We start from the raw sequence: 15,911 nt of genomic DNA on the forward strand, positions 1-15,911 counted from the left end.
GTAAGTTTTTGTCAGTTTGATCTGCCTGGCTGCAGGCTGCCTGTACTCCAGCCTGCAGAAATGCAGTAACATCACCTGTGGGTTCTCCCTGCTACGTGGAAACCTGACTGCAGGGACCACAGCCCAGGAAGGGCAACGACAGCTCTTCCTCTGCAGCTGCCATGTGGAAGAGGACCCTGTGGGCATGAGCCTATCCATAGGCTCTGCTGCTGCCCTGGACCAGCACCTGCATCTTTTTTAAAATAAGAAGCACTTGATAAAAATCCTGATCTGAGAAGATCTCCAAAATAGAGCGGAGTAGCTCAGCTGCCAGGAGTTCAGTTCATGCATCTGTACTGCTGCAGTCTAAACTCTTCACGTGCCTCTGCTCAGTGACTGTTCTACTCCTCGTTACTACTAAGAATACCTAGTGTCACTCTTAGTGTGCTATGCCGTGGTGAAAATCTTTTCCTCTTAGCATGTTATTTCACTAAATCCATCTATCACCTGGGAACCCTGGAACTGCAGCTAATCACGGTAAGGTGAAGGAGATAGTGTGCAATAGAAACGACTGCAGCAAAATTAATGCATTTTCATATTAATAGGCTTTTAATAGCTTGGGCATTTTTAGCAACAAATTTTAAGGTCACTGGCTCAATATTTTATCTCTAATGCCACTTCAAGTGTTTTTAGATTCCTTCTAGACTAAAGACCCTGAAGAAACAACATGCAGCAAGTTTGATACTGATATAATCTATTTTACTAGAAACAAGATAGGAAAACTTGAAGCATATGGAGCGCATCAAGCTGCTACCTCACTCACAAGTATTCTGAAACCGCTGCAATTGCCAGACTGGCATTAGCATCTTTGTTCATCCCCTCCCCGCAACTTGGTGTCCAGTAGTAATGCTTCTTAAGGCCATGGGAGAGCTCTGCAAGGTGAACGTGCCCATCCACTTCATACGGTTCCACATCTGTACAATTAAGTTTCAAGCGGCCTGTCTGAATTAATTCTGAAAATGCCTGAAATTAGTAAGAACAAGAATCTGACATACTATATTCCACTTTGACTGCAGTGAAGGCTCTAGAAGGTAACACACAATAGGCAAGTACTTGATCATTTCAGTATGGTGATGTCCGGTGAGTCTCATTACAGCACCACCATATTATAATTATTTTAAAAAAACAGTAAATCAGGAATCTTTTTCATGAATTGCTGTAGTCTTCTGAATGATTGTAAGAACAAATTAGAACAAACAAACAAAACCCAATCCTCTTAGAAGAGTTCAGAAGCAAACACTTACCATACAGGTGGCTTCATCCAATTTGTTCCCCCAAATGTAAATATAGGAAAGTTCCATGTTTGTTTTCATTGCATCTGAAAGAGCTACAAGTCCTTTGCCGCTTATATTGTTGCTTACTACTGACAACCTAATAAACAGAGAAAATAGTTATGCAAATGTGTGCCAAACCACTGAATCCCCATCTCATAGTTAAAACTAAGAGTTTAACTAGGATTTATTCTTACTTTATATTTTATTATTATATATCATCTGTGTATTGAGTTTTTATGTTTGTTATTAATAATGTAATTATTTATTTGTATCAAGTCCAGTCCTACTATAAAATCTTTTTCAGGTTGCTAAAGGCAGTTTGGACTGTGGACTTGCAGTATTTCTCAAGGCATTTCCATGACTCGTGCAGCCAGGTTGTTCACTATTTAGTTCTTCAGTGTCAGTGACTGACTGCGTGGTGGCCAGGTCTCATCTCTAGTCTGCTTTGAAGCCCAAGCCTTGGCATTTATCCAGGCTAAGCTTTGATCTTTGTGGAGTGGCAGTTATTTTTATATTAGTGAACCTGGAAGGCTTTCAGAGGCACCTAGCAGCTGCCACCTCCTCAGTCTGCTACTTAAAACTAATGGCTTCAGGTAACACCTTTGATCAGCTTTTACATCCTGCCGGTGCACGGTTTAATGCAGGCTACAAAATACACCCTGATGGAGAGAGTACAGCTCTTTCGGCTTCATCCAGAAGCTAACTTAAACAGAGGATTTTCTTAAGTGTTGAAGATCAGATCTTAACATTCTGAAGATGTACGGCTCTTGGTTTGTTTTTGCCTGTGCACCACAGGGACCTACGCTTTAACGATGCAAAAAGAACTTAATAAGATCTAATTGCCTTCCCCCCTCCTTAGAATGACTGTTAAAGCTGTGAATCACATGTAAGATGAACCACTACAAAACTGATCTACATTTCAAGCCCCAAAACCCCTGAAATAGAAGAACAAGCATATGTCAGGCCACATAGCAATGGATACAAGATGGAAAAATAGGAAGTACAAGGAAAAGGGGTAAACTGAGTTACGAGTAGGCCTGGTAGTATGGGAAGGCGAACACGATGCATTAGCACATGGGACTGAATGGCATTTCTTGGCCTAGTGTTCTACTCCTTTAGCTCACAGGCAACTTAATTCAGTTACCCAAACGCAGGCCTCCTGTGCCATCTGACCGGCCTGGTCTCCAAGCTGCAGGGCTTTGGAAGGAGCTGTGGGCCACCTGCCAGTGCCCGAGGATGTCTCACAGGTCTTGAGGCATCTCCAATGTCAGGAGACTTAGGCAAAGGAATCCCCCCCCAATCGTCATTCACATTTTTTCTCCTGAGAAAGAAAAATGGACTAAAAAGTTTGGAACTTCCTGACTTTTCTATTTTGATCGGTAACATCAAAGCACACAGTTTTGATGTCAGTTCAGCCACTGCAAAGTCCGAGCTTGTTATACGCTGAGTCATTACACCTGCAGTCTCTGGGGAAGGTAATGTAAATACTAACGCCTGAAGAGTCCTGTTGTACAAAGCCAAGGCTTCACTCAGGTAGATGGCTCCATCATCTTCTATTCGGTTTGCACTAAGATCTAGGATTTCCAGGGTTTGGTTCCGTTTTAGTAGTTCCCCCAAAAATTTTACACCATCACGAGTTATTTTATTACTGAAAGAGAGATACACATATTTTTTTAGAAGGGTGCTAAGAAAATAAGTGTCTGATGTTAGTCAGGGCTATGTCACAAAATAACTCTTACCAGCTAAGATCAAGGTATCTCAGGCTGGAGTTTTCATACAATGCCTCACACAGTCGCTCTACACCAAAGTTTTTCATTTCATGCTTGCACAAATGTAGTTCCACAAGAGAAGAGTTAGTTTTCAACATCAGAGCTACATGAACTGTGCTCTCTTCCTAAAAAACACACACTCAGTTTTATTAAGCTGTACTTTAGGATAAGATATGGTCTTGCTTCAGTAAAAGGGAGATGCACAACTAACAGCAAGATTCGGTCGGCAGTAGTGTCCTATTTTGTATATTGCAGCTTTGTTTTAAAAATAGCCAGGAAACAATATGTTATGATAATGCTGAAAACAAAAAAATAAAAAATACCAGAAAGATCTTTGCAGATTTACAGTACTATATACATCTCTTCAAATATCAGGAGCATCAATGTTTGAATCATTATGTCTAATCAGTTTTCCTCCCAGTCATTGCTCTTAAAACAATGAATTTTGAGTCAGTCTTCATTAACATTAGAAGTAATTTGTCATGATGCTAATCTATTATTTCATAAAAAGAAACAGGATTGCTATGGGAAAAAATATGCCCTGTCACTGTAACACAAAGTAAGTTCATTTTGAAGTTGTCACGTTTAGTTAAGAAAATAACAGCGTGAATACTGTGAGTCAAAAATAAGGCAACAACCCAGAGGCCTCAGAAAATGATAGGGTTAAAGGTGGGAACAACAGCAAATGGAGTCTCCCGCAGATACAGACCAGGCCCTCAGTGGCCCATGTTTTCCATAGCAATAGTTTAAGTTTATTTCTAAAGCTGGGTTTAGGCAGATGTCTAAAGTAGAAAAGAAACAACTAAAATCTGTTTAAACTGTGAAATTCACCTTTGGGAATTTAGGAAGATCTGGCCTTCATGACAGTTTAATTTCATTATCCTGCCATCAGGAAAATACTGTACCTATCGCAGACATCTGACAACTGCTGCCAGTCTGGTGAAGCCACCACTGCAACCAGCTCTATAGCCAAGACTGCAGCAGGACCAGTGATGCGCAGATGCTGCATGCCTGCGAGCAAAAGCCCCGCAACTCTGTGCACCTATACACATCCAGGCCTGTGGCGCTGCCCCCAGCAAACACTGCCTTGCAGATTCTCTTTTCAGTGCTCGATTGTTTCGGAGGGTTTGTGTCTTTGTTTTGGCTAACAAATGCATCATAGGTTTTACACTGATGAGGTTCATTCACTTGTTAAATTCATGCTTCAAGTTCACATAGTGAAACAACAAAACCACACAGCCCAGTGAATACGGCATATTGTTGAAGTGTGCCTTTCTTCTTTAGGCTGTGGGCTCTGGCAATTGCCCATGTATCGCCCTGCTCAGATGAACAGCACTCTTTTGTTCTTCCCCTCATTTCCTGCTAAACAGCATTTCTCCCACAGTTTGCTGAACGATGCATAAAACTCTCTATGCTCTAACAGCAGAAGGAATACTTGGTTCTCCAATACCAAGCTCTTTCCATTAGCCCATTATTTAACACGTGCATATGTGCCAAGAAAGAAATTTTTTAAAAAATAACCTTCTAGTTAAACAGGGGCAGCCTGTGACTGCACAAAACTTGGCACAGAAAGAGAAAAAGAATATTTCTGCAATCATTTAGTTCACTTCATAAGGAAACCCAGAGAGCTGTGTAGTTCAGCTGTCCATAAATACATCAGTACCAGCTTTACTTACGCTTCTGTCTTTGACTGAGCTGACACTACGGTCTACTTACATACCTCTTGGCTGTATAGTAAAGGACGATTTAGGTTTATTGCTTTGACTGATTTGTTCTGAGTCAGGGCTGTTGCTATTGCTATTAGACATTGCGTACCCTGGAAATGAAAATAAATAAACTCTTTAGAGAAACCTCTCCAACGTATCGATCAAGCTACCAAATTACCATGACTTCTTAGAATTGATTGTCACAAGATCAAAAACATCAAATGGGCTCAGACTGGAAATACTGTTATTTCTGCCTTCATGTACTCTGGAGAGATGCAAGTGCAGCAGGCAAGTGCTTACAGATGCAATGTGTCTTCTGATAATGCCAACTCCCTATGGAATAATAGAATGGACGTAGGCTAAGAAGTACAAATGACCATGAAATTTGGCAATTCAGAAAATAAAATGCAAGAATAATGATACTTGTCCATTTAATCAATCCTGTATTTTGGTTTTCCTGATTTACGAATTAAAATCAGCTTGTGTGTGTTCCCTAAGGTCTTTGATAAGAGTCTTAGGTAACGTTTATCCACAAGCTAAATTCATACTAAATGTGAATTAATGTGGTAAAGAGTAGTGAGAGTCTAGAATACAGGCCAGGTCAGATTTTTGTATTTCCTTCTCATTTGCTCACTAATTTATATTTACATTATTTTCCAATTAGGCTGGTCTACACCCAAAGCTATTTCATTTTAAATCAGTTTTCTATCAACTCCCTACCAAGCATAAACATATTAAGCTTTCAGATAAATCCTACACTGGCTACACTTCCCTTGTTTATGGTTTCATAACACCCTTCACAGTTTCTGAGAAGTATTCCCCCTTCTATTTTAGGAGCAAATTCTGTAACTCCAGGTAACCAATACAATAAAATTTTCATCTGACCCCAGCTCTCCCCCTGCCTCCAGGTGACAGTCATAACTGTTAGGTTACAGTCAAACTTACTCCTTCTGCCCAACATACACTTCATTATCTCCTGAGAAGATGAAGACCCTTAACAGGAAGGCTGGGAGTGGCCCATCTTAATTTCACTTCTAGCTCAGTTCGAGCATTCTCCTGGAGGGCAAAATACAGGACCAGCTTCTCCCAGGCAGGGAATAGAACCACGTCCACCTTCCAGCCCCTCTGATGTGACAAGGACACACCATCAGTCAGGCGCTGGGACCTTGCACCAGGAGGAGGTTCACAGCTCCAGTTGCTACCTCCCGCTGTACCCCACAGGTTTTTAAAAGCCATCTGCAGGCTTTTACTGGCTAGAGTGGGAAGCACCCTGCCTAGTGCATTGACCCATTGCTACCCTCCTGACTTTCCCCGTGCACTGTGAGAAGTCTCGGCGCCCAACTCTAGGAGGCGGCAAGTTATCTAAGATCAAATTGGGTGCCTTTCTACTCAGTTCAGCACTCTTGTGCCTATGTCCTTTATGGATCAAGCTCTGATAGGAGCAACAGAGCCATGGGACTGGGTGACTTTCAGGCGTTATAGCACTGTGCACTTCAGAAGGAAAAAAACCTCCAGGGAATAAGAAGTCCTTTCTTCAACATGACTTACACAGGACTTGGACAGCATAACCAAAATGAACAGCAGAAACAAACCTTGGAAAATGTGAAAGCCAAGCACCTGAATTCCCAGGGACAGTTGCTCTAATAGATCATCAGTTATGACTTCACAGGTGTTTTACGCAACATGCCTTTCCAAGTACGCACTGCAATGTTATATATTGTGTTACCTCCAGCTATCACAAAATGTAAAATCAATGACAACAGATGGTATTTTCCCCTAACTAAGCACTGCAGGACCTTTGTAATACCCTTGAAAGACTTATGTCATTGCTGCTAATTTTACTGGGTTACTCACCATATCACAGTCTCCAAGATCCAGCTTCTCTAAGGTTGAATTAATTTGTAGCATTGAAGCAAAGAACATCCCACCTTTGTTTCCCATTTTGTTTCCAGTCATTCTCAAATACACAAGAGTTTCATTCCTCTAGACAGAATTAAAAAAAAAAAAAAATTCCTTTTAAATGGCCTGGAAAACAACACTGTCCTTTTTCCTGTGACTGCTGCTGGTTGTCACACAAAGACAAAACATCCCTCCAGAAGAACTGTGTCTAAGTGATAACACTGACTAAGCAGTTGGCTCAGGCTCCCCATAGCGGAAGCAAACACATGAGAGTCTGGAAGCAAAACTCGAGTGTTTGAAAACTTTTGTTTCTCCCAAGTTCACAAATTTCACAGTCACAAAAATAATCCAGGCAGATATTTCTGCCTAGATTGGCAGCTGAAATGCAAATTGTATCAAAACCGATTTAAATCTAGTAAGCGTATTTTAAACAAGAATATAATTTGCTTTATTTTTCATAGTCTTTTAAATCACATGACCAGCCAAAGCTCAGTAAAGCCGGTTGCCTTCGGTAGGACTACTTGGTGCAGAGTCAAACCAGTGTGTAAGTCTTTGCTGGACTGGAGACTTCACTGGCAGTATAAAGTTCTGATCAGAGGTCTAGAAAAGCCAGCATCTTTCCCCTCACCCTCCACAGAATTTCAATGGATATGAAATATCTATTTACTGTTAAAGCCCTAAATGCAATGCAGACTAGTTTTGTCTTTTTAATTCCTCAGTACCACCGTAATCACTCATTACCAGAGATTATGATTGATTAAGTGATTACAAAACAAGTAGTTCTGTGAGCAGCAGAACTAATGACGCCTGGTTTCATGCGGCTTTTATGTCTTCCACATGTCCCCAGTACCCCTTCCCCTGCTGTAATATCAACTACAGCACCTCCTTCCCTCTCCCTCCCTCAGTAACACAACCCCTTCGCCCCCGGATCCCCCCGGCCTGGCCTGGCAGCGGGAGCCCGCGCAGCCGAGGGGCTGCCTGGCTGGTCAAGTCCTGCCACCCCCTGCTCAGCAAACCCCGCAAATGCTGCCACGGGGCTGCACAAATAGCTTTGGGGGTTGCTTGCAAGCCCAGTGTTGTACAATCTACTGTACAACCTTAGCTTCTTGGAGGCCTGTCAAATTTAGTTGAAACTAGTTCAAACACTATGAAGGAGGAATAGAGAGCTCACGTGAGTCTCATTTCACAAACACAACGAATCCTACACACAAGCCTCATTTCCTTGGGAAACCACATTAAAAATAACAAACATGTTTTTATACTGCTGCTGTAAGACAAAGTTTTGAAAACATGTCTCAGACATTTTGACTCAAGACAAATACTGACAGCAAGGTACAGGCAAATTTAATACAATTTAAAAAAAAAAAAAAGGAAAAAACTGATGGCATTATATATTCTATAGCATAGCATTTTTTCACACAGAAAAATCCAGCTGTGATAGTTGTGATAATTAAGTGTTAACGGCAGCACAGTGCAACTTTCTCTTGTGTGAAATCTGATTTCTGAAGTCTGCCTTAGAAAAACAAGCAATCCCTGTGATACAGCAAAATGCTGAATGGACTGAAGACAGAGGGCCCTTTCAGCCAGCTCTGATGTTGGCAGGACAGCTAGTACTGTTCATCAAAAGCAAAAATATCAAACTAGATGCCACTGTCTGCATCTCCCAGACAAGTACTCACATGGAGTGCTCCCGCTATCAGCTCTGCTCCACTTGTGCCAATATCATTAAACATCAGGTTAAGGTACCGCAGAGTGGGGTTTTCCTTAGGCACAAACAAAGCAGAAAGCAATAAGACTTTTTTCCAAGCATTCCAAAGCATTTTTCAAAAAGGAGACACGTCACACATGTACCTAAAAACTCTGTCCTTCGCTGCATTTCAGGCAGCCCCTGATTTGGAGAAGTAGTTAAAGAATGCCAAGGTACGTCAGATGATGATGGAAAGACAGAAAAGCATGTTGTGTGTAGGTCCTCATGGGGCTCACAGAAACCACCGAGGAACCTGTGTGCTCAGCATGACCAAATGAGGCAAGTGGTCAAGTTCAGATGCAGACCTTCAGGCATTTTGTGAACTTAATGGCCCTCCCTGAGCTCCAGGAACACAGGCACCAAGTGGCAACTCACCATTTTGTGTCTGTATTCCAGTTCTTACAGTGATAGAAAGGCAGCATTAAAGTTTCCTATGTTTAGGCCTACAAAAAGACTAACAGAGATGATAAAGTATCTAAAACAAGGCCCTGGCACACTTGCTGCTACCATTACCTCCTTTGTCGAATTGAACTGTAAGCCTAAAAGCCCCACAGTTTATTCCACCGTTCTTTCTTCATGACACCCTAGCCAAATATCCAACAGTTTTCTACCAGAAATCAAAAATCTCCCCAGAGAATACATTCTGAGATTCTGGTGGGATGGATTTGGATGTGTAAGTCAAAAGGCGTAGAATTTTGCCAAACCAATGCATTCTTGTCTCCAATTTACCACAGATAAATATTATCATAGCCAAATAAATTACAAGTTGCTGAATGATAAACGTCATTTTGGCACCTGGAGGAATGTTGCCATGTGCTTTGCTCCAGCATCAGTCAATACATTACACCTAAGATCCAAACCTGAAAAAGATGAAGAATGAAGAATGTGACAGATGTGTATCTACAATTAACTGATCTCTAAACAAAAAGGAATAAAGATGAACTAAGGCTGAAATCAAGACTGCTTATGTTTTCTTATATTAGCACAGCAATCTCAAACATACATGAAAAAAGCTTACCTGTGACAAATACAGTATCGCGTAAGACAGAGACAAGAACATGAAGATCGTCATCTGTAACTCTCTGCACAGGCACTAGATGATTATTTCCAGCTATTTTTAATGTGATCCCTTTTGTCCATCTGCTGTAACACAAAAATGTAAGCACACGGGGAGAAAATGATACAGAAAAATGCATTCTCTCTCCAGATAAGAAGCATATCCATGCTTGCCCTCGCTGATGTGTTTGCATGCAGTTAGCTGCTGCTGCTACCTTTGGTAACACCATGACAGACGATGTCATTCAAGCTGTACCTCAGCACTGTCCTTTTTGATATTCTGAAGACACTGCACAGCTGCAACACCACGCTTAGCACGCGTACACAGAAAGCAGGAAGAAGCAAGGTGAGGGGAAGGCAGATGGAAATAAAGACTGTCCTGGAGGTTACCTCATCATCTCCTTTTTACTTGTTCCCTTTCCTTTATTTACTCTATCCTGCCCTCAGGATCAAAATGTAACACAAACCATTTCACTACGCCGTATTTTCTCAGGTTTTCTCTCCGAAGGACAATTAACTTTGACCCCAGGAGCATCCATGAGAGGAAGCCCTACCTAACCGCATAATGAGAGAGAATTTGGGTGGTTAATACCTTGGCAGGATTCAGAGACAGTTGAGGGAAGCATTACCAGCTGGAAGCTAACTGGATGCAGCTGAGGCTTTTTAAACAGGAGCGAGACAAAAGGAAGGGAGTTAGGATGACGAGACACCGGGTTTGGCTTCCTTAAGGGACACAAAGGCACCATCCTGTACATTTTTCACTTGTTTTGATTTTACTGCTTGTAAAGCTTCCCAGAAGGGATATATAGCTACAAACTTCTGCCAAGATGATGTCAAGATGAGTCAAACCAGAACTTCAGCAGTAAATACCAAATATGATTTGTGTTTAAGCCTGAAACTGCATGAACTTTCTCATTGTTCAATTTCTTGTCCCGCTATCTTGTTTAAGGCTTTCATAAGCATCTGAAACACACTGTTTGTTATTTCCTTACATTTTATCATTTTTATTGGCTTCTTGAAGCACATGAGCGATGAAGGGGTTTTCAGGTTGGCCCAAGTTTTGGCAGGCCTGTACATAGTGCTGGTGAAGATCTGGATGAACTGACATGACCTGCTGGAAAACAAAGCAAAGTGTTACTGCATGGTTAGGGCAGCCTAGCAACATCACCATGGACCCAAGCGCTCTTGTGCTGGGCTCTGAATAACAATAAAAATGGGCTTGGTCTGGAAAGGGTTACAACTCTCGGTATGCAACACAAGAATAACAGATAGATACAGAGAGACAGGAAAAGCGTGAGGAAAAAATGTGGATTTGTGGACATGTTTCTGATCTGCCATCACATAGGATCTGAGCTAACAGAAGATTAATATTTACACAGGCAGGTCCCTTTTCCCTGTAAAGCAGCCGGGCCCCCAACCTCCGCAGGCCTACCTGAGCGATCAACGCCTGCACCCTCTCCCCACGTCAACCCACGGTGACTGGCCCGCGGGCGAGCTCTGCCCCACAGCCAAGCTCTGAGGTTAATCACGTTTGGTAAGGGAGCCGTTTCCAAGGAGGGCGTCCCGGGTCCCGGGAGCAGGCGGAGGCACCAGGCCCAGCCCAGGGCCCTGGCAGGGGGCCCCACTGCCGCCCCACCCCTGCGCGGTCCTGGGCCCTCCCCACAGCGGGGGTCTGGCTGCATCTTGGGGGCCCAGCCTCGGCGGGGAGGGGAGGGCAGTTTCGGCAGCTCACCCCCAGAGTATTTACTTAGTGCTCTGCCCATGGGCTCCGAGGAGCCTTTGCAAAAATTTCCGTGGTTACACGGATTAGCAGTCACCTCAAAGGTGCCTGTTGCCGGTCCTTTCCACCGAATAAATCCTTCTAGCGACTTCACTACGGCCCTTGTACGCAGGAGGGGGTGGGCTGGGATCGCATGCTCTCCTGCCCCACAGTGTGTGGGGCTCACACCTGAGTACTGAACTCGGAGCCAATAAAAAAGAAAATACCTTCGTGCAACATCTGAATTAGACTGGGAAGCCCAGCATGGGCCTCTCCTCCCCCTGGTCCTGGTGGCACCTGGAAACCACCCATCTCTGGAAACATGACGTCCTCCCGGCGTGGTTACGGCAGCAGAGAAAAGGGCGTCAGGTGGGAGATGACTGACAGGTGCCTCTCAACCTCCACTTTCTCTCTTATTAAATGCCAGCTGAAAGGTTTCTTCCATCCAGACATCAGAGGTTGCTCAGGTAGTCGCCCCTTCCCACCTCTCGCTCTTTCGCTATCAGCAACAGTACAACTTCGAGGGTTATCAAGTACCAGATTCACTGGCATCTCTGGCTCAGAAACCACTAAGTGTTACAGAAGAAGGTGCCACCTTTTTACAATAGGACTCTTCCACAGTTTTACAATCGGCATAGCTGAAGACAGATCTCAGTCAGTGTTTGTAAATACAGCCCTTCAAGACTCGAGGTTGCTTCATCCAGCTCCCCTGACTTCACAAGGTCACACGCCGAATTTGGCTGTTGGGGCACTTCAGGATGCACTGGGATTCAAAGATATGGTCCTGCTATATGTACTGCAGGATTTGATCTCAGTGAACACAAGCAGCTTTTTGCAGGGGTACAACTGAGACTAAGAACCTGTCCCTCAATGCTGAATTCTGCCAGTATTTATTTAGCATAGGAAGGTCTTTGAGTACTGTTGATTTTCAATTTTTTTCTCTTCTGAAATTAAAAATAAGGAGCAGAGATGGCTGAGTCTCAGCAGAGCCAGGAGGCCAGTGCAGGGGGCACTCATTGCCCTAAAGCGGACTCTGTTGGTTTTGAGGATGACCATGATCAGACTGCACAAGAAATACCAGTGAATGAAGTGCCAGAGAATGAAGCTCTTTCTCTCACACGCATCACAGGCAGGATATTTTTCACTGATTTAGCCAACAAGCAACTGCGAACCATCTCACCAGAGGTCTTGAGTCTGGACTGGACTATCTGGAAGAGCTGCACGTGGAAAAGAACCTGATTGTAAGCATCCGCAGAGACATCAGCCGCCTGAGGCACATAAGGCCCTCTTGGATCAGAATCACGTACAGGACATATGTGAAGAACCGGGGGAGCTGAAATGTCTTCTGAGCTTAGATTTAAGTAACAATCCCTTCTCTTGTAGTTTGCTACCAGTTATCAGCAAGTTGCAGTCCCTTTGTCAGCTCAGGCTCTATAAAAAAACTTGCACGAAATCCCAGTGCAGATCTGTGAATGCCTCCATCATGTTGAACTGTTTGGCCTTTCTTACAATGTCTCAAGTGTCTGCCTAAAGAAATAGTGAACGTGACAAAAGGAAATTTACCTCCAGAAAAACAGATTTGAAAATTTTCCCAAGGAGCTTTGTCATATTGCTAATTTAGAAATAATAGATCTGGAACAAAATCTATTCAGTCTCATCCCAGAAGAGGTAGGCTTTTTGACAAACTTAGTTAAGCTATTTTTAGCTTTTAATAACTTATCTTCCATTCCTCCTACACTGCAACGCTGCCAGAAGCTGGCTGTGCAGGATCTGTCTCATAATCTCCTGCACAAACTTCCCCCAGCTTTGAAGAATCTCACTGAAATGAGAGTACTCAGACTGCTGCTAACAGCCTGGAGAAGTTCCCACACCAGATCTGCTGCTGGCTGTCCCTTTCGCGTGTTTATCTGAGGAACACTGGACTGCGCACAGTACCCAGGTCCTTCACCAGATTAACCAGTGTCAGGATACTAGATCTGAGTGAAAATTGCTTTGATGAGATTCCTAAAGGAATAGGCACTATGAAATATCTGGAAGTATTGGCCCTGGATGGCAACCAGATACAGGAAGTATTTGTTCCTTTGTTTTCATTTTTATTTTATTGATACCTCCCTTTTGCAAAATGTAAGTTCTTCATTACAACTGAGTGCCACCTTTCCCTGCTACAATGAGAAGGCATGTTCCACCTGGTATGCACCTGAGCCTGGGTTACTCTTTATCACTGACATCTGAGTTTTCAGGTAGGGAGAAAAAAGCAAGAACGTGGAAACACTGACCTTTGCATTGAATCGTAAGGATGAAATACTGACTGGAGGGACTGCTTCAGTCGTTTTGCATCTTTTTTATGTGTACACTGGAAAATAAGAGCTGCATTTGCATAGAATCAATATGTCACAAACTGAAACAGAGCAGAGGGCAATTTAAAAAGGGATGTGATATTGTTAATGCCTTTAACACCATTAACGTTTGCTGTTCATTTGATAATGAACAATTATGTACCCTAAAGCTGTGCTATTATAAGTGTAACAGTATTCATGGACATACTCATTTTAGGGCTCAGAATACACCTTCCTTTTTATATAATGCAAGGCTGCTTTTCCAAGGAGATTTTCACTTGTGCAAATTTCTTCTTGAAGATTACATTTACAGAAGTAGTAATTTATGCAAAAGAATCACTTTCAGATTTCATTCATTTAAATTACTCTCTCCTGCACTGTGCATACAAAGGAAATGAAGAAGCAGACTAATGTTTCTGCTAAGAAATAAAATTAACCCCATAAGAAATCTTTCCAGCAGAGGAAACATCATGGATTTTTTTGCCAAAATTTCCACCATACTGTGAGGTATAATGTTATATTAATGAGCAGAATATTCTGCGTTCATCCATCAACAGTAATGCAGCTCCACAGCATTTTCTTGGAGATTTTTCCCTAAAACAAAATCCCAAAGATTACTGTTTAATTGACATAATGTATCTTTTTAATGACTGTGTCTAGATACCTGCGGAGGTGAAAGAACTGACAAATTTGAAACGCCTTAGCCTGTCTGAGAACCAATTCAGTATCTTTCCAAAGGAAATCTTTCTCCTGGAGTCATTAGAGAGATTATACCTGGGGCAAGATACAGGAATTAAATCCACAAGTCTGCCAGAAGACATCAGCAAATTGCAGGTAGGAGCAATAGAAGGGGGAAGATCTTGGTCTGCTGCAGCATGGCACTTCCGTGGACTTCAGGTGCTCCCAAATGCAGGACTGAAGGTTCTCCGAATCTCTTTAGGTACATGGTGCAGCATCAGGCCAGGGCTGTCAGAATAGGAATAATATCAAAATTCAGTGTTTGAAACTCATGTTGTCTCTCTGTGTTTAGTAGTCATCCCAATGGTAGCTCAGTTTATAAACCTTACTTCTGCACTTACTGATATTCTCTGTACATTGATTATATATAGCAAGCTAAGGAAAAATCCTTTAATTATTAAAAGTTACGCACATGTATTTTCCAGAATCTGAAAGAACTGCATATGGAGAATAATTGTCTGGAGTGCCTGCCCACAGCTATTGGCTGATTGACCCACTTGAAAATACTTGACTGTCACAACAATCTCCTTAAAACAGCTCCCAGACTCTGTATGCCAAATACAAGGTGAAAAATGGTCTTTGTGTTTGTGGCCTTAAGGACACAAGTACCAGTAAGCATGTTGGAAGAAGGAGGGAGAGAAGGGAAGGAAGAAATGCAGTGCATTGTTCAGGGCTCATCCTGTAATTGTAAGGGAGCCAAATAGGATAAAAGTCAGGAACTGGGGGGGTGGGGGAAGCACTGTGCCCAAGCCAAGTGGACAGGAGGTCCTCCACCATGACCCATCTCAACCTCAGGAGTCCAAGGAAAAGGTGTTTCCCAGAGCTCAGCTCCAAGCAGACCCCCTGGTATGAGAAGACCCGCTGGGCCAGCACCAGTGACTCCAGGGGGTGGTGAGGAACCCGCTCTCTAGGGATGCTCCCCAGCCCAGTCTTTCCATCTTCCCCAGTTCATTGCCTTTCCGTGTGCCTTAGTTCACTAGTGCTGTTGGTGTGCCAATTAGCAGGACGTTTGAAAGCTGGATTTGGCCACCTCGCTGCCAAGTGAATAGTCTTCACCTAGTGAAGTAAATGCTTTGCTAGGAGAGCCTGAGTCCCATCCTTCTATATTTGGGAGCAGATACTTTGAATTTTAAATGCTCTGGTGAGATGTTCAATACACACATTCATTACATGCACAGACTGAATTGTTTGTGCCTCATCCATGTGCTGTTTATGGGGAGCACGCAGGAATGCTCCCCATCATTCCTGTTCTTTGTGCTGCAGCTGTTTGCTTTTGTGGGTTCAGGTTTGCAAAAACTGCTTGTTCAGAACAATCACCTGTCCCAGCCACCCGAGGATTTGGACAGTCTTCAGCAGTCTTGGTCCTTGTGGATGGGAACCCTATGACAGACCCTCATATTGAAGCATGCTGTCAGGGGACATCTGCCATCTGGGAATACTTATGGGGAAAAAAGGAGTAAAAAGGCCATGAACTTAAAGGTAGGGGTGTTAAGAAAGTCACCACACAATATACATACAAAGCTGTGTTTTTAGTAATAGATACTTTGCAGAACAACCTACAGGGCACTCTATGCAACGTCAAAAATGT

The 15,911-nt window shown here is 42.9% G+C and overlaps 3 protein-coding genes across 7 annotated transcripts in view; 1 reads left to right on the forward strand and 2 right to left on the reverse strand.

The window, feature by feature from the left end:
* Positions 1–14,476, reverse strand: LRRC34 (leucine rich repeat containing 34). 5 transcript variants are annotated; one of them, XM_075506851.1, is made up of 11 exons: positions 14,360–14,476; positions 10,483–10,604; positions 9,453–9,574; positions 9,230–9,294; positions 8,367–8,450; positions 6,643–6,771; positions 4,803–4,898; positions 3,053–3,207; positions 2,806–2,961; positions 1,284–1,410; positions 1–1,002 (listed from the first exon to the last, which is right to left on the reverse strand). In XM_075506851.1, exons 2-11 carry the CDS (start codon positions 10,596–10,598, stop codon positions 799–801), a joined length of 1,254 nt encoding a protein of 417 aa, XP_075362966.1. In that variant the 5' UTR covers positions 10,599–10,604; positions 14,360–14,476; the 3' UTR covers positions 1–798. The 5 variants fall into 5 exon arrangements, with proteins under 5 accessions (XP_075362966.1, XP_075362963.1, XP_075362965.1 ...); XM_075506848.1 differs by having other exon boundaries at positions 9,453–9,577; XM_075506850.1 differs by lacking the exon at positions 14,360–14,476 and adding an exon at positions 10,923–11,796 and having other exon boundaries at positions 9,453–9,577; positions 10,483–10,601.
* Positions 12,215–15,911, forward strand: part of LRRIQ4 (leucine rich repeats and IQ motif containing 4) — a 4,958-nt gene continuing 1,261 nt past the window's right edge. Inside the window, 12 exon segments of the mRNA XM_075509113.1 lie at positions 12,215–12,443; positions 12,446–12,530; positions 12,533–12,685; positions 12,688–12,759; positions 12,762–12,798; positions 12,800–13,089; positions 13,092–13,318; positions 14,246–14,419; positions 14,749–14,850; positions 14,852–14,895; positions 15,547–15,677; positions 15,680–15,779. Coding sequence (XP_075365228.1) covers positions 12,219–12,443; positions 12,446–12,530; positions 12,533–12,685; positions 12,688–12,759; positions 12,762–12,798; positions 12,800–13,089; positions 13,092–13,318; positions 14,246–14,419; positions 14,749–14,850; positions 14,852–14,895; positions 15,547–15,677; positions 15,680–15,779 — 1,640 coding nt within the window. The 5' untranslated portion in view covers positions 12,215–12,218.
* The window catches only part of LRRC31 (leucine rich repeat containing 31), a 19,468-nt gene continuing 17,988 nt past the window's right edge, over positions 14,432–15,911 (reverse strand). Inside the window, exon 11 of the mRNA XM_075506846.1 lies at positions 14,432–14,551. The gene's annotated coding sequence lies outside the window, so the exon portion shown is untranslated. The remainder of the gene's footprint in view (positions 14,552–15,911) is intronic.

Source organism: Mycteria americana, chromosome 7 (assembly GCF_035582795.1).
Source record: "Mycteria americana isolate JAX WOST 10 ecotype Jacksonville Zoo and Gardens chromosome 7, USCA_MyAme_1.0, whole genome shotgun sequence".
NCBI classification, from domain to species: domain Eukaryota; kingdom Metazoa; phylum Chordata; class Aves; order Ciconiiformes; family Ciconiidae; genus Mycteria; species Mycteria americana.

What these genes read in the sequence shown, in the direction of transcription:
- LRRC34 (XM_075506848.1), bottom strand. Translation starts at nt 10,598, where the DNA reads ATGTCAGTTCATCCAGATCTTCACCAGCACTATGTACAGGCCTGCCAA. An exon ending in GCCAATAAAAATGATAAAAT is followed by an intron (nt 9,578 to 10,482) that starts GTAAGGAAATAA and finishes TTTGTGTTACAG; the next exon opens with CAGATGGACAAAAGGGATCA. An exon ending in CGATACTGTATTTGTCACAG is followed by an intron (nt 9,295 to 9,452) that starts GTAAGCTTTTTT and finishes CATCTTTTTCAG; the next exon opens with GTTTGGATCTTAGGTGTAAT.